Source organism: Larimichthys crocea, chromosome XI (genome assembly GCF_000972845.2).
Source record: "Larimichthys crocea isolate SSNF chromosome XI, L_crocea_2.0, whole genome shotgun sequence".
NCBI classification, from domain to species: Eukaryota; Metazoa; Chordata; class Actinopteri; family Sciaenidae; genus Larimichthys; species Larimichthys crocea.
Genome location: NC_040021.1, coordinates 1,112,290 through 1,140,203, shown reverse-complemented (window position 1 = coordinate 1,140,203; position 27,914 = coordinate 1,112,290). Strand labels below are relative to the sequence as shown.

The 27,914-nt window shown below is 45.6% G+C and overlaps 1 protein-coding gene across 18 annotated transcripts in view; it reads left to right on the top strand.

The window, feature by feature from the left end:
- afdna (afadin, adherens junction formation factor a) overlaps window positions 1-27,914 on the top strand; it is a 76,195-nt gene that overhangs the window by 20,358 nt on the left and 27,923 nt on the right. For 7 of the 18 annotated variants that reach the window (XM_027284627.1, XM_027284622.1, XM_027284630.1 and 4 more), the window contains exons 2-23: window positions 96-291; window positions 381-493; window positions 1,339-1,496; window positions 1,685-1,845; window positions 3,815-3,972; window positions 4,872-4,956; window positions 5,109-5,255; window positions 6,545-6,589; window positions 7,895-7,989; window positions 8,451-8,701; window positions 11,674-11,743; window positions 12,355-12,425; window positions 12,537-12,604; window positions 15,064-15,269; window positions 17,332-17,352; window positions 19,616-19,761; window positions 20,171-20,265; window positions 21,011-21,276; window positions 21,746-21,889; window positions 21,970-22,168; window positions 22,630-22,736; window positions 25,215-25,295. In XM_027284627.1, the coding sequence (XP_027140428.1) occupies window positions 96-291; window positions 381-493; window positions 1,339-1,496; window positions 1,685-1,845; window positions 3,815-3,972; window positions 4,872-4,956; window positions 5,109-5,255; window positions 6,545-6,589; window positions 7,895-7,989; window positions 8,451-8,701; window positions 11,674-11,743; window positions 12,355-12,425; window positions 12,537-12,604; window positions 15,064-15,269; window positions 17,332-17,352; window positions 19,616-19,761; window positions 20,171-20,265; window positions 21,011-21,276; window positions 21,746-21,889; window positions 21,970-22,168; window positions 22,630-22,736; window positions 25,215-25,295 (2,883 nt within the window). The remainder of the gene's footprint in view (window positions 1-95; window positions 292-380; window positions 494-1,338; window positions 1,497-1,684; window positions 1,846-3,814; window positions 3,973-4,871; window positions 4,957-5,108; window positions 5,256-6,544; window positions 6,590-7,894; window positions 7,990-8,450; window positions 8,702-11,673; window positions 11,744-12,354; window positions 12,426-12,536; window positions 12,605-15,063; window positions 15,270-17,331; window positions 17,353-19,615; window positions 19,762-20,170; window positions 20,266-21,010; window positions 21,277-21,745; window positions 21,890-21,969; window positions 22,169-22,629; window positions 22,737-25,214; window positions 25,296-27,914) is intronic. The other 11 variants (XM_027284633.1, XM_027284624.1, XM_027284634.1 and 8 more) reach the window with 7 other exon arrangements.

The following is a 27,914-nucleotide window of genomic DNA, read 5'->3' as shown; positions in this document are numbered from 1 at the left end:
GAGGAGCTTCTCTCACGACAGTCGAGACTCCTGAGTCTGAGTCTGTACAAAAAAACCGGTCATGAACTCTCCGTCTCTCTCTGTCTCTTCAACAGGACCTGGAGTTCCATGGCGTGATGCGGTTCTACTTCCAGGACCGGGTCGCCGGTAACTTTGCCACCAAATGCATCAGAGTGTCGAGCACGGCGACAACGCAGGACGTCATCGAGACGTTAGCAGAGAAGTTCAGACCGGACATGAGGATGCTCTCCTCGCCAAAATACTCTTTGTACGAGGTCCACGTCAGTGGCGGTGAGTCCCGTGATGTTTGAATATTTAATAACAATAATTCTGGACGGTGGACTGTCGGATGAACGGCTGCGTCTGTGTCTGTGTGTTAGAAGAGCGTCAGCTGGATCTGGACGAGAAGCCTCTGGTGGTTCAGCTGAACTGGAACAAAGACGACAGAGAAGGACGCTTCGTCCTGAAGAACGAGAACGACATCCTCCCCAAGGTCAGCCGCTCTGTCTGAGGTCGTCCGTTACCTGACGGTTCAGTTTGGAGCTGACTCATCGCTTCATTCATTCATTCAGTCATCCGTAACCTGAAAACATTGTGCAACAGTTACACAGGCGGAGACTGACAGGCCAAAGATAGATACAGTAAAACTCCACTATAGATTTGTTCAGTTCGAGGTGTATTTATCGTCTTTGTTGCAGAAACAATGAGGCCAAAACGCAGGTTTTTCTATTCATTTGAGTTCGGTCAGCCTGAAATGTCTCTGAAACGTTTCTGACTTTGTTTATTTCATGAAGCAGCTTCTGAATCGGAGTCTGACTGAAATTTACGCTGCGAAATAGAAACACAATAAAGTTGAACTTGTGTCTGAGCGAGCAGTGGTCGAGCGACATAGACGGTGAATGAGAGCGAGCGAGTGCCGACCTCGATAAAGTTAATCTGCGAAATAAAAAGTTTGTTACATTAAACACAACCTGAACTAAACCGTATTTTCTCCTCACAACAAATCAATATTCACTTAAAGGTGTGTAGGATTTAGTTGTGGTGTAATTGCTGCATTTCAGTCCCCTCGCCTCACCCTCGCCTTCCCAGCATGAAGGAGAAACATCAGTGCGACACATTTCGAGAGGCTCTGTCGAACTGATGTGATTAAACATTATTGAAAACAGAGTTCAGCTCAAATAAAGAAATAAGTCAGATTTAGATCGTCAAAATAAAATAACCTCCCGTGTCCGTGATAGGTCGCTACAGTAGCGTTAAATAAGATTCAGATGTCTGTCACGTCATCACTGACTGTCCCAGGCGTCGCCCCTCGCTGACTCCTCTTCCCCTCTCTACCAGAAGAGTCAGAGTAACGGCCCGGAGAAGGAGAAGGACGGAGTGATCCAGAACTTCAAGAGGACTTTGTCCAAGAAGGAGAAGAAGAAGGAGAAGAAGAGGGAGAAGGAGTTCGCCCGGATCCCCGACGGAGACGAGCAGGCGCTCAGCCGAGAGGACGGGTAACACACACACACAACACAAACACACACTCAGTCATCCATCTTCCTGTCCTGGCCTCACGTCCTCTCAGTCCTCGGAGACGATCTTGTTTTTCCAGAAGAGGAAAGAATAGTGTTTTAAACTTTGACCTTTCTGTTCCTCCGTCTGTCTCCTCCTCCGTCATTCGTCTTTTTTTTTTTTCTTTTAGGGAGAACAGTCGTCTGGCGGCGGAGGTTTACAAGGACATGCCGGAGAACAGCTTCACCAGGACGATCTCCAACCCGGAGGTGGTGATGAAGAGGAGACGCCAGCAGAAGCTGGAGAAACGCATGCAGGAGTTCATGAGCAGCGACGGGAGGCCCGACTCAGGTACTGACACCAGAGACCTGACTGACACCGTTCACCGGTACATCCAGAACCGTCTCTGACGAACCCAGCTCGATCATCCAGCTGTGCATATTTCACGGCCTCGTAGGTCTCGTAACTCACAGCGGTTGTCGGGGCATGAACTGGGCCAATGACGTCCCTCTGCTGCAGTATGGTGTTGAGCTTCCAGATAAGGACGTGAGCAAACATTCCCGGGAGCTCCGTGGAATTCATTATTATGAAATACGGGAAGTTTTTAAACCTCCGAGACCTTTCCTGCAGCTGGATGTCCGTCCAGATGTTGGAGAAAGATCGATTACTTCTTTAGAAGAGCAGCACAGATAAACGCCTGCCAAAGAGCGCTTTAAGCAAGGAGGGAGATTATTCTGATAGATGAGCCACCACTTTAACTCTGAGGCCTGATTGCTGCTCTCATCTCTGATTGGAGCAGATCTGGTGTCGTTAAGTTAAGATAAGAGTTTAATAAGTGGGATTAAGAGTGGGGAAACGTCTTTAGCAGCAGCAGGAAAAGTTCAAGCTGCTGTGTCAACTGATCTCCTCTGTCAACACGACTGTCGACCGTTTCTCTGGTTTATGAGCTTCCACATCTGTAAATATGCTGCGTGGTTGAATTGTTTCCCCTTTGTCTGTTTTTTTGATCGGCACAAGGTGTTTTAGTTTGAAAATCCACCGGCTTCTCTATGCTGTGACTTCCAGTCAGCTCGTGCTGCTCTGTGCACATACAGTACAGCCGTGTTTTCTCTGCTTCTCGACCGGACCGCGACGCTTCTGATCGTGTTTGAAACATGGATGGAGCGGCACGTCATCTGGCTGTCTGAGCACGCCGTTGGTGAATATATAGAGACACCTCGCAGCAGTTGGAGCGGAGTCTGATCCGGATTTGACGGAGCTATAAAAAAAGCTGCTCCCAGAGCAAACGTGACTTCATGTGAAGATTCATGCTTCCGAACTTGAGTCCAGACCTGGAGTTGGATCTGTCTGAACGTCTTAAAACAAACCTGACGTGAACTCCAGAGAAACTCTGCAGAGCGACCTGGAAGTTCACAGTTCACTGCCGCTGCAACAAACAGCTGGTGGACGTGAAATCCATATTTGAATCCATTGAACGTACTCGCTGTGTCTGTCCTCGGCGTGGACATATGTTGTGGGAACGTCTGACGCCGACATGTTTACAAACACAGACAGACATGCTGGAATCAAACACTCGCCGTGTGACTCAGCCGTTACCTAATCACACTGCCAGACAGACAGATGGACCACTGAACACACTCTAAAAACAGCTTTAACCACTGTCCACATATGGCAGACACACACACACACACACTGAAGCTGGCGGTGGGACGGGGTGGCTCGTGGTCAGACAATGACGTCCTCACGGCACAAAGTGCTATTTTAAACGAGCTCCTGAAAATCCTGTTTGCTTTGCTGAAGACTCCCCTGTGGAATTCACCAAGGTGATCGTTTCCATGACACATCACGGTCACACGGCGACGTGTGCCTCCACGTTAGAGGGTGGAGGAGTTTGTGAGCACCACAGTCGGTCCTGATCCGTGTAGGACCTCCAGATTATCCAACACATGAGATGAACCAAGCTGTCAGAGCCATGATGGAGAACATTCAAACACCATCACACAGTCATGATGGAGAACATTCAAACACCATCACAGTCATGATGGAGAACATTCAAACACCATCACAGTCATGATGGAGCTACACATGGAGCTCCGTCTGTATGGACTTTACCTGAACAGGAGGGTAGATGGAGCACAGTGTGGAGCGCGAGGTGCCAGTTCACCTCCTTCTACTTCTTCTACTCCTTGTATTTCTTCTCGTCCTCGTCACGATGGTGGAAACATTAGAGATGCATTTCAGTGTGATCTCGTCCAGGACAACACCACCTATAACTACGACCGTATTGATACATATTAATAGTGTGTGTGTTTTCTTTCAGGGGGCACGTTGCGGATATACGCCGACAGCCTGAAGCCGAACATCCCGTATAAAACCATCCTGCTGTCCACGAGAGACACGGCTGACTTTGCGGTGGTGGAGGCGCTGGAGAAGTACGGGCTGGAGAAGGAGAACCCCCGAGAGTACTGCATCGCCCGGGTAACCACCTTTTTGACCTCGTCGTCTAACGCCGCGCTAAACGTGCCGCACGTCCTCCGCAGACAGACACAAACGTCATGTTTGCTGATTTATCTCTGAGTGTGCTGCTGCACATCCAGCAACTTCAATAAACACCCCCATCATCCTTCTGAGAGGCTGTGCAGAGGACGGCCAAGGTCACACGGTCACGTGACCGAGCACACACACACACAGACACACACACACACACACACACACACACACACACACACACTTCATCAGACCGGCAGATTGAGACAGAACACTGCTCGGCACTAAAACCTTTGCGAGGAATGCAATTGAATTGCTTTCAGACTGAGTGCTACAGCAGCAGCAGATGCTCTACGACTCTGTGTGTTTTACTGTGTGTGTGTGTGTGTGTGTGTGTGTGTGTGTGTGCGTGCATGTATGTTGCGGTGACGGTGAACTCGGCTGCCCTCCCTGCAGCCTCTCCCATGTCTGTCCTCTCAGATGGACTCAGCCAATCACATGAAATAATAACTGCTGCTCTCACAGCCAGTACAATGGAAGAGCCTCCAGAGACACACACACACACACACACACACACACACACACACACACACTGTTGATAGTCAGTAGCAATTTGCTGATGAGACTCGAGCACAGGGAAAGTCCATTAGAGAAACAAGCAGCAGCGTGTTTACACTGAGGTGGAGGGGATGCTGACTGACGTATGTGCTCAGATATGTAGGGCAGCTGTAAAGAAATGCAACAAAATGACGACTTAAGTATTTATGAACATCATATTTACATTATGAAAAGTGAAGCAGTCTCTAAAAAGTCTTTTGGGATCTCATGGTTCGTCCGTGAGTCACGCTCGGTTTTTCTGCGTTGAACTTAACGATTTGTTTTCTTTGCAGCAAGACGATAAGTCCGGCAAGGAGGCGATCCTGGACGATACCGAGTGTCCACTGCAGATCTTCAGGGACTGGCCTGCAGACAGAGGTAACACACACACACACACTCTTTTCTTGGCCTCTACCGCCCTCTACTGCTGCGTCACTGTCATTACAACCATCACAGCACCTCTTCTTCTTCACATCGTCGTCACATTTCGGTGCAGTGTCTTTTAAAAATGTTGTCATGTCGTGTGTCAGGAGCGCTAGTGTTCCAGCTGAAGAAGAGACCCCCGGACTACCAGGGCAGGAAGGGGAGGAAAGTGGACGACAAGGGCCTGCGAGGGAAGGACGGCAGCAGCTCCCTGCCGCCCGAGAAACTGCCTTACCTGGTGGAGCTGAGCCCAGGTAGAACCCCAACAACAACAACACTGTATCGTGTGTCAGTCACACCTGCACAGATAGACGACAAAGCAGGCGGTGAATAACATTTAGGTCGCTCTGTGAAGGTGAGTGAATCACATGTGGGTCCACAGCTGTTCAGCACAGATGATACAGATGTTAGCGCCACAAAAGAAGCATCATTTATCTTTGAGGACAGCACTTATTCACAGCAGCATCTTTTAGCTCCAGCAGGTATCAGGTAAGATCAGGAAGCTGAAGTTACGTGCAGATCGAAGCACAGAAAAGTCCAATGCAGAGCTCGACTGACTTTAACTTATCTCTGCAACAAAGCTCTGCACCAGGACAAGAGTCAGAGTAGTGACCCAGTTAAACACACACTGAGACAAACACGGCATAATCCCGGAGCTGCTACAGCTGCTGATGTGTTAGGAGCTCGATACGGCGACTTTATATCTGAGTTAGACGTAGATGGAGCAGGGTTAGAGTCTTCAACAAAAGGTAAGGTTCTCTAAATAAACAGAGAAGAGAAGAACCTTCCCCCTGAGCCCTAACAGCTTGTTTCTTGCTACTGATCCCTCTCTCTCTCTTTAGCTTCCTATTTGTTTGTCACATTGCCTCATGCCATTAACTGATCCGGCCCTGATGGTGACCCAAACACGCACTCAGCACCAGCACCGGTTTGAACAGCAGTGCTGTGATGGTGTTTGGGGCATCAAGCGGGCTTCGATCCAGGAAAATACTAACACGTCTACTTCATCCACTGTCAGACTGACGGGGTCACTGTGTGGAAAAAAACTGTTTGATGGCTGTCCTAAATAATGGGTTCTGGTTCTGTGTGCGAGAGTGTGTGTGTGTGTGTGTGTGTGTGTGTGTGTGTGTCTTTGATAACCAGTTTAAATCACAGTGGCTAAGTTTGTATGAAACTTATCTTCTGAGGCGTGAAGTCGTCTCTTGTTTGAGCCGTTGAGGTGAATTATTCCTTTAAAGTTCAGACTTAATATTTAAATATAGACACTGAACGACCCTCAGAGAGATCCTGTGTGTGTGTGTGTGTGTGTGTGTGTGTGTGTGTGTGTTTGAATGCATCCATGCATTTAATAGGTTAACAAGGTAATGCTGCATTTTTCCTCCTTGCTGCATTTTCACCCTCTGCTATGTGTCTGTTTTCTTTCCCACCTTCTTATGGCATGGTGTGTGTGTGTGTGTGTGTGTGTGTGTGTGTGTGTGTGTGTGTGTGTGGGGCCTTGTGCATGTGTCCTTCCTCCTCCGCTCCTGCCTGCCTGTTTGCCTAGGGCGAGGGAATCACTATGCCTACTACGCCTATCGGCACCACGAAGGTAAAAATCCAACACACCTCCTCTGTGCCTCTGTGTCTGTTGCAATGGCTGATGGGATTGTTAGAAGCTCTGATCAGATCCCGTCGTCCGTGTTCGAGCTGCACTCGTAGACCAGAGTCACTTCAGCATCCTCGTACGCTGCCACACATTTAAGATTTCTTTTATTTTGACGGTTTAAAGTCACAGTTTGACGTTTTAGAGCCTCTCTCGTGTCTGTGTGGGAACAATGAAGCAGCAGCCGGTCAGAGAAGGTCCCGTTCCATTCTGTTCTGTTTATACAGTACAAGTCCCATTCAGATTTAAAGTCTCTGTTTTAAAGGGAGTCCCGGCCGAGCCCGGCAAGTAGCACAAACTAATAAAAGTCGATTAAAACAGACACGACACGAAACATCAAAAAACTAAAAGACGATTCGTCTGCAGGTCTTTAAAACTGATTTAAAATCACTGAAATGAATCAGATCTGAGACAAGAAGAAGGGAGCAGAGTATCCAAACACCATCTGTACGATATGTACATTTATTTATTTATTTATTTATTTATTTATTTATTTATTTATTTATTATCATACAGCATCTTTCATGCAGACCTGCAGCCCAGAAATGAAGCACGTAGGATAAAATGAAGGTTGAGGACCAGAGCACAGAAACAAGGAGCTAAAGGCTAAAGTCCCTCTAAAGGAGGTGACGGCTGATTTTCAAAGTAAAACAACTTCTGATTGAACAGCCAAAATGGACCAGGGTGTTTTACTTTGAAAACTCACCGCTTTGTGTGTGTGTGAGCTGACCGGCTGCTGACTTCATGTTTACACTACAGACAGGACGTGAGCTCCGTCTATCAGCTGCACCTTCAGAATAAAACACCTTTTTACATAGAAGATGCTTCTAGAAGTTTAGTCCTCGTTGCACCACGTACAGCAGTGCACTCTGGGAAGTTTCCTCTCATCCTCTATCACCGTAAACTCGTTATATTACTTTATGTTGTTTATTTGTCCCAGAAACTTTCCCAGAGCAGCGAATGTTTCCCTTTTTTCCCTCCGGTGCACTAACGCTTTGCTTTTTACTAAACTCCTGTTTACTAATGATCAGTAATCGCTCTGCAGCCTCCCTCCTTTTATGTTGCCACATTTAGCAGCACATGTCTGAGCGGGCTCTTAATCTGTATCGATGTTCTCCTCGTTGAAGTGACGGATGGACTCTGCTGTCAGCTCGCTGTGTGTGTGTGTGTGGGCGCTCAATATGAGTGTGTGTGAGGTTGAACATATATACAGTACTTCCTGTTTTAAATTTGATGTGTGTGTGTGTCTAGACGGGTCTGACTCACGGGACAAACCAAAGCTGTACCGGCTCCAGCACAGCATCACTGAGGTCGGCTCAGACTGCACAGAGGACGGAGCCATTCAGGTAACTACAGCACCAAAACACACGCTCTGAAAACGTGTTGTGACGGAGACGCTGACCCACCGCGCAGAGAGCAAAGAGACAAACGCATCACGTGATCACCACCAGCAGACAGAGGGACTTACCCGGCTCTCCCTGCCCAGACCGAGGCTGTTTTCTGGGGCAAGGTTCACCGAAGAGTTGGCGGTGTAAACTATATAAACTTTACAACATGTTTGTGGAAACAAATATCTAAGATTTGTTTCTGAGGTCCAGTGTTGTTTAGAGATGTCAACCTCAGAGGAAGAGTTTCATTCATTCTTTTCAAATAAGCTCACATAGAGTTGGTTACGCAGTTTAATTTAAGATGCCACAACATTCAGCAGAGGTGACCCAAAACAGACTTTCATTTCAGTTCAGTCAGCTCCTGTCGTAGCTGCTTCATGTGTTCATACTTTCTGACGTGCCTCTCTTTGTCCTTCCAGCTGCTCGGTCCGGGGATTCTGCCCCACCACTGCAACCTCATGCACAGTGAAGGCATGGTGACGGTGACGCCGCACGGCCCCGACGCCGACACCTTCGTCGACGGGCAACGGGTCACTGAGACGACGGTGCTGCGCTCGGGCTCCACCCTCCAGTTTGGCCAAGCGCACGTCTTCAAGTTTGTGGACCCGATGTTCGACCAGGGAGGGAAGAGAGAGCCGGCCGCCATGATGAGGAGTCGACACAAGTCCGGGTGAGGAAACGGAGGAGGTGTTTGTGTGAACCCTCGCTGCCTTTGCCTTCTTTCTCCTCCTCCTCCTCCTCTCCACACAAGTTTGTGGGGTGTTATTGTAGATGAAGGGAGGAGAGGATGAGGTTTGGAGGTTGGCAGGCAGAGCGAGAGATGAAGGGAAGGGAAAACTGTGGGAGGAGGAGGGAAGTGGAGAAATGAGAGGAGAAGAAGGAGCGGAGGTCTCGGGTTATGGCAGGCAGGCTGCCCTCTAATCTGATCAACATGGAGCTGGGTGTGGCCTCCTGCTCGCTGTCGCTTCACACACTAACAGAGACAGAAAGAAAGAGCAGAGCCGATAAGAGGAGCCGGTCAGGGATGAGTGAGGGACGACAGAAAGAAATGAATGGAGCTTTAATGGACGCCTAAGACTACGAGAGAGAGAGAGCTGTGTAAGTAACGGCGTCACAGCTGTGTGTGTTTCTGCATGAATCATTCAAGATGAGAAGTTACACCACGCTTTCTCTCGCGCAGCTCGTCCTGTCGAGTTTTAAACAGTTTGCATGTTTGGGAGCCTCGAGCGCTGCTGAGACGGATCAGTTGAGTGTCCGTTGTATATTTAGACGTGGTCTGTGACGGGGCGCTCACACGATGTTCCTCCGGAGGTTTGAGGTTCTTTGCTCCAGGTTTGCAGTCCAGAGACTCCATCAGGTGATTATTTTATTAGTTTCACCAACAGCAGAGCAGCACGTGCATCTTCTGTGCGTCTTTCTGGCTGTAGACGACAGAACTCCACGTTAAATATACATATTCAAACATCAATGCACGAGTAACTAAACCCAGATCCAGATGCTTCTAACTTATATTTATGTGTAGGAGGTTTATACGCTTCAAGGCTGCTGTGAGTAGTATTTTAATATTTAAGTCGTCTCTGTCTCAAACCAAATCAAACTTCTTCATCAGTCAGACTCAGATTTAGAAGCTGCTCCATGAAACAAAGTCAGAACACAGGAGAGAGGCTGACTGTCTGAGCGTGTGATTGGCTGCAGCGTGATGTCGGATCAGCTTCTCTGCTGCAGGTCACTGCGTGGACACCTCTGTGACACGTCCCACCACAGCTAAACCTTCACCGTCTCTCTAAGAAAGCTTCTGATTGGCTCTCAACATTCGAACCTGCTGATTATTTCTCTCCTGTGTGGGCAGAAAAGTTCCGACCTCCGTTATTACCGTCCACGTCCAGATGAAAACCACAGAGAGACGGACTCGTAAACCTCCCTGCAGAAGTCTGTGGCGACGTGAACACTAACAGCAGCTGTCGTTTTGTGTGGATCAGTGTCACCTCGGTGTGGAACACAAGCCTGATGCCGTGGATGTGGAGCTCTGTGGTTTCACTGGGCTGATTTCCAGCAGCTCCGCCGTACAGACTCACAAAGATACAGAGTTCATTCGAGCCGGAGACACGTCGTGATGTTTGAAATTGGCAGAGCCAAACAGATGAAGTTTACTCTGCTGCCTCTCAACGAGTATTTCACATGAATCGAGCATGAAAGGACGGAAAACGTACCGGAAGTGTGGAAAGAAACGTCACGGCCTGTTTGCATGTTTGTTCTGATTTTGAGCTGCCAGCTTCTGCTCGTGTTCGATATTCTTAATAAAATGCCATCCGAGCATTCAGAGAGTTCTCACTGACGCTTTGAAGCTGTTCATCCTGTTTTTTCTCATCATTTGGATGGATTCTCTTTAGGTCTGTCAACATGTGCGTTCCTTAAACTGTTAAATCCACCTCAGCCTCCACCTCGCTCTGTCTTTGGAGACCTTTCTGCCCGGACACTTCTCCTCCAGCCGTCCCTGGGACTCCTCTTTTCATCGATTATTATTGTTTTTTCTTAATCTGTCTTCATGAAAATGTAAAGTTAAGTCAGAGTCTGATTCATGAGGAAGAACCTGCAGCTGGAGTTTCGATGACATGACCGATCATTTCTTTCTTAAGTTTTTTAAAGTGAAGCTCGTTATGAAAGAAACAAAACATAAAACTTTATTTATTTTAACGTTTCTTCATGCAGCAGTTATGATACCAGAACTTTAAACTTCAGTACAAAACTAGTAAGAAAAGGAGATTCTCGTCGCACAGAATCTATTTTCTGTCTCTTTGTTAAACCCGCTGCTCTCCTCGCTTTACGTTCTGTATCAAACAGTATTTCTATGAAGTTGGACAAAGACAAACTCACATTTTGGATTGTTCGAGCGCTCGCGTCTCTCTCTGAGATTGTCAGTCGACCACACGGGAGGAGGAATGTCCACGACTTAATCGATCATGTCATCGTCCTAAAATAAAGACGGACAGTACTGCTGCCTGCAACCTGCAAATATAAAAGAACTGAATGAAAATGAAATATTCTCTCAAAGGGGAGCCGTGATCTGAGCGGCTACAAACCCGACTGCAGCTGAACAATGTGACGTATAGCCTCCAACCCAAACCCCTTCAAGTCATGCTGGAAGGTCTTTGAGCTCCAGAACTACGAGGCTACGCTAAATCAGCAGAGATCTGTCTGCGGCTCAGCGACAACGACGACGTCTGAGTCTGATTTCTGCGTCCATGTGAGCTCAGTTAACGGTTTAGCCTTCATGTGTACACAACAAAGAGCTGCAGCTCGACACACACACACACACACACACACACACACACACACACAGAGGACTCCTGGCATGGTTTCTCTATATCTAATTAGACCGTTATGTAAGTGTGTGTGTGCATGTGTGTGAAGCAAACTATCTGTCTGTATGTATTAGTGAGTCATTCATTTACTGCCCCTCTGATCGAGCTCTCTCTCTCCTCCCTGACGGTGGGTTAGATAAGTGTGTGTGTGTGTGTGTGTGTGTGTGTGTGTGTGTGTGTGGATTAAGTCTGAGCTCTCGTCGTTGTCGCTGATGAAAACTCGGCTCACAGTCAGTCCTTAAATCTGAACCGCTGCATGTCGTCTGTGTCTGTGCTGCAGCAGCGTACCCGAAACCACCTTCGACCTTCACGGAGACGTCCACAGCGGAGCCGCGCTGCCTACCAGCAAGGTAACACACACACACACACACACACACACACACACACACACACACACACACACACACACTTTTATTTATATCTTTAAATCAGAATTGTAACATTGATTCAGCACCAGGTGTTTTTATTGTTGTTTTATTCACCTGCTGGGTCGGATATCTACGTTTAACATGAAGCTCCACACCGTGTGTGTCACACACATCATTCACATCTGTACAAAGGTTGTACAGTGTGTAAGCAGCATACATATTCGGTGTCACGGCCGACCTCAGCGAGTGGAAAATTCATGAAATTTTACTCTGTCAGTTGAGATTTCTGAATCAGAAGAGAAAAGTCGGAACGAAGCGTCTCCTCTTGTAAAATAAAGCAGCTGACTGTCTGTTAATTACTTCCTTAATTAATTAGTCCACAAAGTGTCGCCAGATGTTTTATACCTGCTTAATATTCATCTGTTATAAAACAGATAAAAGACATTTAATGAGACAATAATTGTTCTTTTATGATTTATAACATCTTTTAGAAATAATGATGAATTGACTAATTGTTGCAGCTCTAGCTACATATATGTTTATAAAACTAAACCTGTGTGTGTGTGTGTGTGTGTGTGTGTGTGTGTGTGCAGAGCTCAGGAAAGCTGGAGATGGAGAGAGGAATGGTCAAACCGATGATCAGAGGAGAGCAGCAGGACGGCAGGTCAGACACACTCTCGTCTCCTCTTCCATCTTCGTCCTCTTGTCTCCTCTGTCCTCTCTCTGTCCTCAGACCCGTCGTCTCGTCTCACGCCGTGTTCTTTTGCCTCCTCAGGTCTCAGGACATTTCAGCAGACAGAGCCGAGTTGACTCTGCCAGCCGGCATCGAGTTCAGAGACAACTGTGAGTACGAGTTTGTCTCCGTCAGTCAAACAGTCGATAGCTGGAAAGTATTGAACAGTGTGGACTGATTGTGCTGACCTCACCGCTCTGCAACAAACAGCTCATCCACATTTAAGTCTTCCATTTAAATTCATGTTATTTAGCCTTTCAGACATTAATATGAACAGACGGGGAGGAGACGAGCGTCTCTTCTCGACCTCCACGTCACATTTTTTATTGTGTGCTGGCAGAAAATCAGCTGGATCAGCTTCAAGCCTTAAAGCTTTGTTTCCTCCAATTACATTAAGATAACAGTTCATTTGACATCGTTTGAAGATGAAGCTCTTTGAATTAAGTCCTCGTTTTTTAAGGGGGTTAGTTCATTAACAGATGGTTACTTTAAATGGTCCTGTTGACGTTGTGGATGTTACCTTCGATTGAGGATTCCAGCGAGCTCAGCTGATATTCAGTGATGTCATTTGAAGACTTTGCAGATAGCGACGATGATTAGACAGCCCAGAAAACCACGCTGTGTGCAGACGTTTGTCTTCGTGGTTGCAGATAAAATGATCTATCCTCCGTTGTTCCTGTTTTTTTTGTGTCACTGATATCACGTGACGATCAGCCGTGAATCGCCACCTGAAAGCAAAAACAAGTCGAGCCGCGCCGCGGCCGATACGCAGTGATCGAGGGCTGCTCTCCATTCCGGTCTCCAGCTCAGGTGTTGAGCGTGCTCACTCGCTGACCGTAATGGTATGGAGCCATTCTTTGGTTGACAGTTTAACGGCCGATAAAAGGAAAGAAAAATGTCGCCATCTGCTCACACGGGAGGAGGAAAATCTGCTTTGAGACGACGAGCGATAACTCAAGTTTGACCCATGTGATGCAAACATTATTACAGTGTTCTCTTCTTACTCAGTCAGAAAAGAGTTGGTTTCAGGGTCTTAAATGAGTTCCAGGTAGCCTTAAAATGCTTTAAAAAGCCTTGAAAGTTTGGTTTTGTGCCTCTCTCTGAGCTGTTTGCCCCGTCTCTTGTTTATTGACTTGAACTTCAGTCTGTCTCTGTATATTTGGGCACAGTGTTGTATCATCTGTTTCACCAGCCATAGGACGGTTTTGATTGGTCAGAGAGCAGTTGGAGAATCCCCTACAACCCACAATGCATCGGGGGGGAAACCATACGCTCTCAGACGAGGCAGGCGATGACGCACGCGCCACCAGAGGAATCTGGGTTACTTACTGCGCCGTCATCTTCAGGTTTTTCGAGCCGTCGTCCTGCAGCTGCAACCAGTTTGACATCAAATAGGTTTTTTTTTTTAACCAGCCGAGCTAAACTGGAAGAAACTGACACCGCAGACTGGTTCAAAGCGGTTTTATTGGTGTATCCTACATGACACATGTGGAGCCAAGTCCTGTGACCGAGCAACCGCTGAAGTGACTTATACAAACTGCTTGTTGCAGCTCAAAGGGGATCTACTCCGGCCAGTGCCATCCATCTTTGGCATGATACATGAAGTGTAACGTGGAGTGAGAGGTGCTTTCCCGTGAGGTTAGCAGTAATATCGGTAGTAAAAGTACTCAAACGGTAGCTGTGGCAGCAGTAGAGACAGACTTATTGAGGCCGAAGGGCTGCTTTGGTGTGAGGTTTGTTGTTTTAGGACCCGAGGAGTCCCGTTTGAGTAATAGATCCGTCAGTGGGAAGGACTATTAGACTGAAAAACACTGCACAGTGGTTTGTCACGCAGTTGCACAACATTTTACAACCAAAGCCATCACAGTGTTTTATCGTTCACCACGACAGTCGGCGAATAAACAGAATTACAGCGCACATGTTAGAAGAAGGAAGAAGGTATATGTTCAGATGCACGCTCATTCACTTATTATAGGCAATACTATAATAATTATTGGCTGCTGAGAGTTAAGTTGGGATGTTGGAGGTGTCACAATCAGGAAATAACGTTTTATTTCGCAGATTAACTTCATCGAGGCCGGCGCTCGCTCACTCTCATTCACCGTCTGTGTTGCTCAACGACTGCTCGCTCGGACACAGATTAAACTTCTTTGTGTTTCTATTTTGCAGCGTAAATTTCAGTCAGACTCAGATTTAGAAGCTGCTTCATGAAATAAACAAAGTCAGAACACGACAGTAGTTCAGTTTCAGAGACGTTTCAGGCTGACTCTGGAGGTTGGACCTGATTGGCGGCCGCAGTGTGACGTCAAGGATTGACAAGTCCCAACAAACTGATCTACTGCTGCTGTCACCCAAATGTTGCAGCAGCCCAGAAAGGACAAACTAAACACTGGCTCTAGATAGGGACAAAGTTTTACAGACTTGTCCTTAAAGGCAGCACATGTTGAGATGTTTCAGCTGAGGCTGCTGGGAGGTGACACGTGTTTTAGTCGTGTTTATGATGGAATATTTCATCTGTATCCACATTGTAGCATCTGTATTAATACTCTGATTGTGTGTCTCCCTCCAGCTGAAGACACCTTCCTGTCGGCCATCATCAACTACACCAACAGCTCCACGGTTCACTTCAAACTCTCGCCCACGTACGTCCTGTACATGGCCTGCCGCTACATCCTGTCGCCCTCGTACCGGCCCGACATGTCGCCGTCCGAGAGGACGCACAAGGTCATCGCCATCGTCAACAAGATGGTGAGCATGATGGAGGGAGTCATCCAGGTCAGTAACACCACCTTTCAAACCTTCTTTTTGTTGTGTGTCCTGCCTCCTTCATGATATTTACGTACCTCATACTGACACACTGACTCGCCTGTGAGATGTTTGTATTCTTACAAACTACACGTGTGGTCGTTGTAAGGTTCCTGTAAATGTTTCTGTATTTTTTTCAGCTCTCTCTCCACAGTCACGTCTGTCGTAGCAGTCTGTGTTTGTCTGTCTACCTCTCAGTGTTAAATGCTCGTGGTTTGAAGCCGTCATCAGAGCTGATATGATAGCTGATTTTAGCCACCGCCACATATTATAGAATAAAATAAAACTTCAGGATTGCATAACACAAAAAGGACTTACGCTAATTATAATGGTTTTATTTGAAGTTCTTGTACAGCCGGCTTTAATATTCTCTGCTACTTTGTTCCTCAGAAGAGTTGAAGCTCGATACTCTTCGGCACAGGGTATCAACTATATCTATAACTAATCCAACAAGGTATTTTTGGAGCACGTTTGGGATGTCAGGAACTCGTGAATCTGCATGATTGTGACAAGTGTTTCTATGTCGAGTTGTGGAGATTGTTTGTTAAACGTCTTAACTGCATCTTAACTTAATCGTAAATGACACGCAGCATTTTCAAACCTCAGTATGTGATTATCAAATTAAGAGTCATAACTCATCGAGAACGAGGTCGACTTTATCTGACAGCTTCTATGAAGTTCTGCTTGTTTTATGTGCTCAGACCACATTTCTCATAAACTCGTTGCTTGTTTCCACAAAGAGGGTGTCGCCCGCTCGTTAACTGCACGTTGGTGTTTAAATGTTTAATACTTCATCCAGCTAGAGATGAAACTGTTGTTAATTAAATAAAAATGCCAGAAGTTTTTGTGGTTCAAGCTTTTCAAATGTGAGAATTTCTGCAGCTTTTTTATTGTAAACTAAATAACAAACAGACTTTTGAACATCCGGTTGAACACTGAGAGCTCTGGGAAACTGTGATGACCGCTTAGAATAGAATACTGACAGTCGACAAACTATGAATGCAAATATGCTCTAAAAATAAACAGCAGCATATTTTTAAAGCAGAAATCAACTTTAAATAATAAATAACACCTAAATGTATAAAAATCTTTGTTCCCACAGGTCTTTGAAATCCTTAAAAGTTTATGAATTTGAAGGGGAAATAGACATGAGTCATTGGAAGTGCTTTTGATACTTTACTATAAACTTTCCTTTACTTAAAACTTTCCTTTACTTAAAACTTTCCTTAACATAAAACTTTACTTAAAACTTTACTTAACTTAAAACTTTACTTAACTTAAAACTTTACTTAAAACTTTACTTAAAACTTTGCTTAACTTAAAACTTTACTTAACTTAAAACTTAACTTAAAACTTTACTTAAAACTTTACTTTAAACTTTACTTTAAACTTTACTTTAAACTTTCCTTAACTTAAAACTTTGCTTAACTTAAAACTTTACTTAAAACTTTACTTAACTTAAAACTTTACTTAAAACTTTACTTAAAACTTTACTTTACCTAAAACTTTACTTAACTTAAAACTGTTTTATTTTGAAAATTGACCACATTCTGGGTTAGACTCTCTGTTATGTCAAGCTGAGAGGCACTTCTTCTTCTTCTACTTGGTTTTCTGCTGGATTGAGATCAGCTCCGACGGTCACATCACAGCCGTGCTTGGTGGAGTTTAGGGGTTATATTATCTTTTTATTTCCAGCTGGTGTAGAGAGCTGAACACTTTGAAGTTTATGTCTGCAAACCTGTAAAATGTATCAATGAAACTTAAGAACAAACTCTTCATATGATCTTGATAAACGTCACTGACACTCTAAAATGTGTTTTTTCCAGCCGACCTCCTTCAGTCGTGTTCAGACTGTAAACCATGACCATGTGTGTGTCACACTTTATGTCTATGTATGTGTGTGTGTTACACGGCCGTGTCCATACTGTAGCTGTTGACGTGTTTTCTCTCTGTCCTGTGAACGTTTCCTCCTCCTCCTCCTCCTCCTCCTCCTCCTCCTCCTCCTCTTCCTCCCCCTCCTCCTTCCATCCAGGAGATTCCTGAAGGGGATCAGGTAGGATAGCACATTAGCACACCATGATACGGCTGCTACAGACTCGTCTACCTCCCTCACTCACCCTTTCTCTCACTCTTCCTCTCGGTGTGGGCGACGTGGATAAAATATCCAAAAGTTCATCGATCTTTCACGCTGAAATCTTTCACCCAGCTTTAAATGTTGGGACTCAATTTTCTGCCTTTAAAGAAACTCAAATGATTTCAGAAAAAGAACTGTAACTTCATTAATATCATAACATGTACAGCTAGACCTGATAGTTATTTTATTGGTCATTAATTGGCAATACTTGTTGTTGAATTTCTACATTTGGTGAAAGAATAGAAATTTAGTTTCATTTGATACTTAACTTAAAACGTTACTTAACTTTACTTAACTTAAAACTTTATTTAACTTTACTTAACTTAAAACTTTATTTAACTTTACTTAACTTAAAACTTTACCTAAATTTACTTAACTTAAAACTTTACTTAACTTTACTTAACTTAAAACTTTACTTAACTTAAAACTTTATTTAACTTTACTTAACTTAAAACTTTACCAAACTTTACTTAACTTAAAACTTTACTTAACTTAAAACTTTACCTAAATATACTTAACTTAAAACTTTACTTAACTTAAAATTTACTTAACTTCACTTAACTTAAAACTTTACTTTCTTGAATTGAATTGAAAGTTAAATGAATTTTGATATTTTATACAACTATGTTCTATTTTCTTCTGCAGCTGCCTCATCGTTTCTCACCTGAATCAGTATTGTGAACGTAACTAGCCTGGAAAGTCTTTGAAAAGTCCTTGAATTTGATTATTAAAGTTTGGGAATAATGGACTTTAAATATATAAAAAAATAATCTGTGTTGTTGAAATCTGTCACAAGTTCCTTTGAAGGCAAATCAGAACCAACGTAATGTTTCTATAAAATAAAATCATGTCGCTCCACCTCGTCAACCTCTCAGCTACCTCCTCTGACTCTGACCTCTGACCTCTCTGTCTGCTTTTTTTTTTTTTTTTTGACGAGCCCTTCATTGTTGCTGCTGCTTCTTTTTCTCCATCCTAACAGAAATGTCAAATAAAAGCCATAATAATGCGTCCCACCTCCCACAGCTGGAAAACTAAGCACCAACATCAACCTGACTAATTCCATTCAGCTTCCTGGACCTGCCTGGTACTAAAAAATATTTTTTTAAAATACAAAAAACAAAACAAACTGAGCGAAAACCAAAAACCTCTCCTCCGTCATCGCTCCACCTTTAATTCTTGTGACATCATCACGTCTTGCTTCTCCTACTCGACAGTGTGGATGAGAGACAAGTCGCGTCCCTCCGACCTCCTCCACCTCCTCCTCTACTTCATTGTCTGTTTAATATGTCCATCCATCCATCCATCCATCCACGCGTCTGTGTGTTTTTTAAACGTTCCCTCAGTGTTTTCTCATCCTGTTTCGTTTTGGATGCACTCGGCTCCATCTCTCATTCTCTGGCTGTTCTGAATGAAGGGTTTTTTTCCTGTTTTATTTTACGTTTTGATTACATTTTTATTTTTATTTTTTTTCAAGGCGGGGATAGATGAGTGCAGGAGAGCGAGCTTCGCACAGTCCTCCCTCTGAGTGGCGGGAGATATTAACCAATCAGCTCCTCAGACACCGAGCTCTGTCCTCCCTGTTTATGTCGGAGCTGAAACGACTGTAGACTGACACATGGATCGGTTATTAAACCAGTGACGTCATTAATTATCACAACATGTGTTTTCTATAGATTTTATATCATGATACACTGAAGGAACGCTTCAGAATTCTTGCTTAACTCTGTCTTTTGTTTTTAAAGGTTAGCCAAAGTTATTTTGATTCAACATGTCCAATAATTAAAGAGTCCATTGTGTGAGTCTACAGTCTGAATATATTTAACAAAGCTGTTGGAGGAGGCCGGTGTCTGCTGACCTGATGACCTGAGCTGCTGTCTGGGAGGAACCGAGTGGTCACTAATGTCTCTAAAGCTGTTGAATGTGATTGGCCGTCTTCTTTTGAGTGACAGTGATGACCACTCGTCCTCTCGCACCGGGTTGGCTAAGAGGGAGGGGTGGGCGGGGCATGAGTCTATCCCTGAAGTAACAACTGCTCCTTCTGGCTGCCACTCAAACAGAAACCTCTCCTACCGTTTCCTTTTTTTAACTCTGCAGTCTCTTCTTCGTCCTGCCGCTCTAACAATGTCCTCCATGTGTGTTCTTCTTCCTCCTCTGTGTGTCGCTGTTGTTCCGTACCTTACAGAAGCAGAAGAACATCGCGGGAGCGCTGGCTTTCTGGATGGCCAACGCCTCCGAGCTGCTCAACTTCATCAAGCAGGACCGAGACCTGAACCGCATCACGCTGGACGCCCAGGACATCCTCGCCCATCTGGTTCAGATGGCTTTCAAGTCAGTCTGTGTGTGTGTGTGTCTGTGTGTGTGTGCTCGTGTCAGAGTCTGGAATATTCTGGAGGTTTTGGAGATGTTTTTCCAGGCAGGGAAAGTCAGGGAATATGTTTGATGTCTGTAGATGAAGCTGCACACGTGATGATGATGTAAACACACCTGTGTAAACGCAGCAGGTCGTCATGTTTAGTTTTAAACTGATGACATACACGAGGACAAAGTGTCACTTCAACATGTCATTGAAAAAACAGGATCAGCTGCTCACACACAGGAAGAATGTCGATTTATTGAAAGTTCACAATCATGTCTGTGAAAATCAGGAGAATAAAACCTGGTTACAAGGAGACCTCGTCATGGGTGCATGTGTCTCCTCTGTTGTTTGACCTGCTGTAATAATAATGTACCTGTGCAGGTACCTGGTCCACTGTCTGCAGGCTGATCTGAATAACTACATGCCGGCCTTCCTGGACGACCCCGAGGAACACAACCCACAGAGACCCAAGATCGGTAAGACACAAACACAGGGAGCTATTTTTATGGATTTAATATTATGTTTGAACCAAAACAAAACTCCTGATGATCTGTTTTATCTGTCATTCGTACATTAGGCTGCTAACTCTGTTATTACACCAAACACGTTCATCCACATTTGAAATGTCTACAATCACGTTCTTGCAAACTTTCTTCACTGGGTTGAATTTGTCATGCTCAGACATTTATTATGCAATTAACTCTGAATCAGCCTCAAAACAGCCGGAGTCAAAACTTCACTGCATTTAGTCTGATTAAATAAAGTGACCGTACAACGCCTGAATTCAAGTTTCTGTCTTCCAAGCTGAAATTAGTTTACTTGCCTCGTTAACTCGTTGTAAATGAAACTCACCAAACTGTCCCCGGTTATTCTTTCCGCTGTTCCAACAATCACCAGCTCTGCTTGATATAAATCTTTTTGCTTCCTGGGGCTCTGATGAGGAGAAGAAGTAAAAATCAGATCTTTCTTTCTCTGTTCTGTTTTGGTAATCATGATCTTTTAAACTTGGAGGGTCTCGGCTCTCATGGTGGGAAACCACGTTAGGAAAGTCCCTCCGTTACCTCCAGTCAAGTAAAATATGTCCAAACCTCAAATCAGCGGCTTCACACTTGGTTAAAGTTTGGACTCCTACCTCGTGTGAAATAATAACTTGGGCGTGAAGACACTGGGAGAGAGTGAGAAAGAAGCTTCTCAGCCTCGTGCGTCTCCTTCTCTTCACAGAGGACGTCCTGCACACCCTCACGGGGGCGATGTCGTTACTGCGGCGGTGTCGGGTCAACGCCGCTCTCACCATCCAGCTCTTCTCGCAGCTCTTCCACTTCATCAACATGTGGCTCTTCAACAAGCTGGTGACGGACACCGAGTCCGGGCTGTGCTGTCACTACTGGGGGGCCATCCTGCGGCAGCAGCTCAGCCACATCGAGGCCTGGGCGGAGAAACAGGGGCTGGAGCTCGCCGCCGACTGCCACCTCAGTCGAATCGTGCAGGTAAGACGGACACGAGGGAAGTGTGGGAAGATGTAAATATACGTACAAGATGTTTTTAAAACAAAAAGTCTGTGCAGAATGTTTGAGAGATTAATCAGAACACAGTTTCTAAAAGGTGACGAGGCCTCGGGTCTCGTCGTCCAGGCCAGCTGCGGTAGATGTTTGTGGTGTGAGGAGGACTTCCTGCGGCGACGTAATCATCAGTTAAAGATGACATGAGCTGTCAACATGGAGTAATAGTTCAGAGCTCAAAAATCTGAGCTCATCTGCGTCTGCTGAGCGAGTGTTTGTTTGATCAGACTCGACCGACACGGGCGTCTCCGAGCAAACAAACCCGACAGCTGTCGTCAGATTCTGATTATCGCTTTGTTATGTTTGAAGCCTTTTCAGACTTTAAGGGTTCAGAAGTTCAACACGTGTCTGATATAAAAGATGAGAAGCTGATTGAAGTGTTTGTTGTCCCCTCCAGGCCACCACCCTGCTGACCATGGACAAATACTCCATGCAGGATGTGCCGAACATCCACAACACCTGCTTCAAGCTCAACTCGCTGCAGCTCCACGCCCTCATGAACAACTACCACTGCGCTCCGGACGAGCCGTACATCCCGCCGGTACGAAAACACACACTCAACACACGCAACGTCACTTCTAACCTTCAGGTTTAACACATCTGCTGTGTGTGTGTGTGCAGGAGCTGATAGACCACGTGGTGGCAGTGGCAGAGAACACAGCAGATGAGCTGGCGAGGAGCGACGGCAGAGAGGTTCAGCTGGAGGAGGATCCGGACCTCCAGCTGCCGTTCCTCCTTCCCGAGGACGGTTACTCCTGCGACGTGGTGCGCAGCCTCCCCAACGGCCTGCAGGACTTCCTGGAGCCGCTGCTGCAGAGAGGTAACGTCACCGCGATTCGATCAGCTGTTTTTCCAGATTTGAATATATATAACTCATTACATAACTCTCATGTTCACTGTGCACGATGAGTTATTGACACTAACGAAGGAGAAGCAGATTAATTTGAAGTGAACCACATGACACGGAGTTAATATAAAACATTATAAAAATCTAACTTTATTTTGAAATTGCATTTGTCCTAACAAATTAAGATGATGAAGATAAAGGCGTGGCATCTTTTAAAACCTTGAAAGTACTTGAAAAGTGCTTGAATTTGACCCTTGAAAAGCTCTGATGTTTGTCTTGAATCATGTGTGGACAGTTTTAGACGTTTCCTTGGTGATTTAAGCGTTAGAGAGAGCAGCTCGCTCTGTTTTCACATTTATGACTCATTGAAAATGTAAATTAATAATGTGTGTGTGTGTGTGTGTGTGTGTGTGTGTGTGTGTTTCCTCTGGCAGGTTTCTGTCGGTTGGTACCTCACCCTCGCTCTCCCGGTACCTGGACGGTCCATTTTGAAGGAGCTGACTGCGACAGCCACTTCTCTGCTGCTGACAACTCAGAGATGGTACGACACGAACACACTGTGTGTGTGTGTGTGTGTGTGTGTGTGTGTGTGTGTGTGTGTGTGTGTGTGTGTGTGTGTGTGTGTGTGTGTGTGTGTGTGGTACATGGCAGGTTAAAGCTGGTGCCACAGAGGAGGTTGGGTAGGTTAAGTAATGCTGACTCACAGAAGCTGTGTAGAATGAAGCAGACCTGACAGCTCAGACAGCGGCGAGCGAGGACACGGACACTCAGAGGCCGCGGAGTCTTTGAACGCAGCGCGGTGACTTCAGGACGCAGCTCTTTGATCAGACTCACAAACAACAGCTACAAAATACAACCTGATTGGACCGTTCAGTCGTAGTTCTGGAGTTTAGACGTCGATAACCACCTGTCAGTCAAAGCGTCCACGCTCTTAATCCTGCATAACTTTAAGCCTTAATATAATGTGAACAGGTGAGTTGTATATAAATTCACCCTCAGTACAGTTGTCATGAACGGGGAAATTAGCTACAGAGACCAAAACTGTTTTTTGTACCAGGCTGTAAACATGTTTATTTCTGCTGTGAAGTTGGACATTTGGACATGGGGACTTATGGAGACTGACTCACTTCTGGAGCCAGCCTCAGGATTTTACACTGCGACAGAGAAACGGTTTGAAAAGTCAGAGCCGAGCTAAGCCCCGCCCCCTCCTGTCTGCAAGAACACACACCATAAATCAAAGTGTGTGTGTGTGTGTGTGTGTGTGTGTGTGTGTGTGTGTGGTCTCCGTGTTGGAAGGCAGTGATTACTGTGACTTCAGAAGGGGCAATTTACTTTTCATAACAACCTCCACACACACACACACACACACACACACATTTTAATCAACACCAATCACACTGCAGAAGTTAGTTAGTGAGCCTGGAGCACAAAATGATAGACTCCTTTTCATCGACACACACACACACGCGCACACACACACACACACACACACACACACACACACACACACACGGCCACTTCCTCTGTAATTGGTCTGTTTATCCCCGCTCTACTATTTCATGACTGTATCCTTCGACATAATGCAGGCGTCTCTCTCTCACACACACACACACACACACTCAAATCAAAGCGACTTCCAGGTTCAAACTTGGCCTAAAAATAGTCGAACTACGTCAGCCTCCGTCAGCCTCCAGCTTCTGTTCACCAGTTTTTTCCCTTTTTTAGTCGTAAACTCACCTGAAGCTGATCTGTGTGTTTTCATCCGTCACGTCTTGAAGTCTGGAATTCTTCGACAATCCGCCTTAAACCCAGTAAATCCAGAATAACACAGACCTGAACGAAGCTGCAGAGCCAGGTTATGTCACAGTGAGCTCAGACATGGAGCAGCAGCATCGTTTATCTTCAATATGCTGAAGAGAGGCTTGTTATTGTTGTTATTTTGATAATTACTAGTTGCTTAACGTTGTTTTTGTTGCCTTGTTGTATTTAAGATAACAGACTAACGAGTTAACGAGGTTCATCCTGTCCCCTCCACACATTTGAAGACATACAGGGTTCAAGCAGCTATTTAAGGGTGAAATTCAAGCACTTTCAAGGTGTCCTTGAAGCCTTAATCATTCAATCAGTGAACATTCTCACTTTGTCTCAGTTTGTTTTGATCGTTTAGTTTTTAGTTTCTGAACACGAGGCGCTCAAAGTTCTGGATGGATGTGACCGTGTGATCGTGTGTGTGTGTGTGTCCCGTAATCTACCCGGCGAGTTACGACGGAGGGGACGAGTAACGGCTTCCAGATGCCGCCGCCGCTCCTGAAGTCGGACCTCGCCGACTCAGCTTGTGTTCTGGTTGTCATGGCGACGGTCGTGTCGTAGTAGTCTTGTAGTGTTGTCATGATCGTCGTTGTGCGGTTGTTGTAGTTGTTGTTGTTTTGTTTGGTTCTGGGCATCCCTGCAGAACACACACACACACACACACACACACACACACACACACACGGTGCAGACATACTTTTCTGACACAGGCTTTATTTATTTTGGCGTTTCCTTTGTCAGAGTATTTTTTCACGATGTGGGAAACCTTCGGTAGCTCGCTCTCTTTCTTTGTTTCTGTCTCTCTCTCCACACCCAGTCACCCAGCCCTGTGTGTGTGTGTGTGTGTGTGTGTGTGTGTGTGTGTGTGTGTGTGTGTGTGTGTGTGTGTGTGTGTGTGTGTGTGTGTGTGTAGCCATGATGTGGTTTTCATTCTTGACTCCACTCCAGCGACCACAGGTTCCTCTGCGGTCTTCCCCTTTCCCCCTTTATCCCTCCTTCATTCCTTCCCTCCCTCCCTTCTCCTCTCTCCTCATCCCTCCCTCTCTTCACTCCGCTCCTCGCTCTCGCCGGTGATGTTTCAGACGCACACGGGACGAACGCGCTGTTAAACGGGCTGTTTGAAGCTCACGCCGAGGCCGCTAGAGACGCATCCAAGAGGTTTCCATCCTCGCTCACAGTTTCTCTCCTTCCTGTCCATCTCTCTTTTCAGCCAATGAGGAAAGAGCCGGAGGTTGTCACGGTAACCCTGAAGAAGCACAACGGCATGGGCCTCAGCATCGTGGCTGCCAAGGTAAGAAACGCCGAGCGCCGCCGTGAAGTTTGTCTGAAGAGTTAACGTGTGGCAGATTCTCTAAAGTTTAAAAAAAGTGTGAAGGATTGGCACGAGATTGACAGGAAGTCCAAAAATAACTTTCTGTGTCTTGGCTGTCGAGACGGAGTGTGTCAAAGTGTGTGTGTGTGTGTGTCAAAGTGTGTGTGTGTGAGGCTCGGCGACACAGCGCTGACAGAAGAGGCTGCTATTTTAAATAGACGGCTTTCATTGTTGAGTCTGACAGCAGAGCAGAGACTAAACAGTGACACTGCACACACACACACACACACACACACACACACACACACACACACACACACACACACAGTCTGCTGTTATAAAGGAGGTGGATGTGGGCGTGGTGGGTGGGCTGGTTGGAGCGGGATCATGGATCACTCTGTTGTTTATTTGACGTAGAGGCAGAACCAGGAGAAATGAAACGACGTGTTCCAGCGTTAAAAGAAGACGGCGCCTCGAGGATGTCGGGGAAAAATGAAGATTAATGCAAAAGTTTAGAGGTTAAACTCGACAAACGGGAACAGAGGAATCAGATGGATGTGATGAGATCATGATGGATGCTTCCTTTAATTCCTGACGACCGGAAAATGTCGTTTGAGTCGTTTGAGAGATCGTCCCACAACTTAAAATAAAATCTAAAAACAGAACATGTGCACAGTGGAGACACCTACTGGTTGAAATGAGTACTGCTAGACAACAAACTAATACTAATTATTATAGTATATAATTTCATTTCACACACACACACACACGCAGGCAGGCTCTGACATTAAAGTAATAAATTAAACATAATGACAGTGAAACAAACGCTCAGTCACCAGCGGTTAAACAAACAATCTCCGTCATCACCGTCCAGTTTTATACGACTCATAACTCGCTGACTCGTGACGGAGTTATGAAAGATAAATGAATAATTATCTTGGAGCGTGTCTAACAGTCATAAAAGTTCCAAAGTCCAGACTGAAGCTGTGTCACTGTGAGCGTCTAAAAGAAGAAGTCAGGCTCAGGATCTCTCAGACCGGTCGAGCACACGCAGCGCTGCCTCATATTCAGGTTGTTTAATTTGCTGATGACGCCTTTTCTGAATTCTAAGCATCAGTGAGTATCTGGGTTATTGTTGAGGATTCTCTGAGGATTCTGCAGGTGATTGGAAATCGTCGTTTTGTCCGCATCTCGTGGTTGTACGTGATGTCACCGCGATGAAGGCCTGGTTTGATGTTTGGATGTCCACTTTACATCCACGGTTACATCACTCTGATGTTTCTCACCGTAACGTATCTTATCACATCACACCACGACGCTTCCTCCGTGTGCCACACTCCGATGAATGGACAGATTCGAGTTCAGCTGATGGTCGGTGGGTGAAGCACGACGAGTTCTTCTGTCTTTCTTCAGCGTGGCGTGAGTTTCCTGCTGAAGGCGAGAGCTTTTCCTGTGTGTGTGTGTGTGTGTGTGTGTGTGTGTGCGTGTGTGTGTGTGTGTGTGTGTGTGTGTGTAGGGGAAGAGCGGGAAGGAAGGACGCACTGAGGAAACCTCAGTGTTTGTTTTCAAAGCTGTGTGAGGACAGAGGAGGCAGAAGTGTGTGTGTGTGTGTGTGTGTGGGAAAGGCAGGTAAAGTGAATTCTGTCAAACAGCTGCTTGATTTCTGTGTAAACTGGGCTGAGCTCTGCCTCCTTATATAACTGTGTGTGTGTGTGTGTGTGTGTGTGTGTGTGTGTGTGTGGTATTTGTGCTGCTGCTGCTGCAGCTCCACCTCAGTCCGACCAGCCGACGCTTCACCTCTGGATCCACGCCTGGATTTTCTTCTTAGGAACTTTTTCGGGAACATTTGAGGAATTTCCTGCGTCGTCTTTAAAACCACGCGTGCTGGAGTTTAAACAGCTTTTCTAAAACATTTTGAAATGACCATACCTCCACCTCTTTCTGCCACACACGCAGGCGCTCACGTGACTTTTTTTTTTTGCCGCTCGCCTGGAGCCGTAAACAGTGATTTTTAAAGCGTTTGAGCGTTTGAATGGATTACTCCCTGCTGGTGTAATTTTGAGCTTTTGGACTTGTCGGTGCATGTTAGCAGGTTGAAGCACACACACACACACACACTCTGGGATAAAAAGAGGTGTGTGTGCATTTGTGTGTTTCTGTGTGTGTGTGCTGGACATCCCAGTGTGAACTGGTCTGGCTGAGGAGCGGCTGCAACATGTGGTTTTCAGTGGTGGGCAGGAAAGACCAGGTAACAAACAAACAAAGAATCTTCTTGTCGTGTGTTTTTCCGTCTGATCGACGTTTGAATGAGCTGAACTTTGATGCAGCTGTTCAGTTTCTCGACAGACCAGATTCCTTCGTAGATTTTTCTTATTTTCTCGGTATGCGTCGTGAAGTCGTGATATTAAACATGCGTGAATAACAGTGGAACAATGTGGATTCATCAGGTCCTCTCCGCTGCGATGACCTCCTGTTTGCTCTCAGCTAATGTTTAAACTTAAAGTACACACAGACGCACGGCGAGGTCGAGATGTTTCATCACATTTTAATAAAAAGATCAGACGTTTGTTGCAGAATTTATCAATATTACGCTCACTG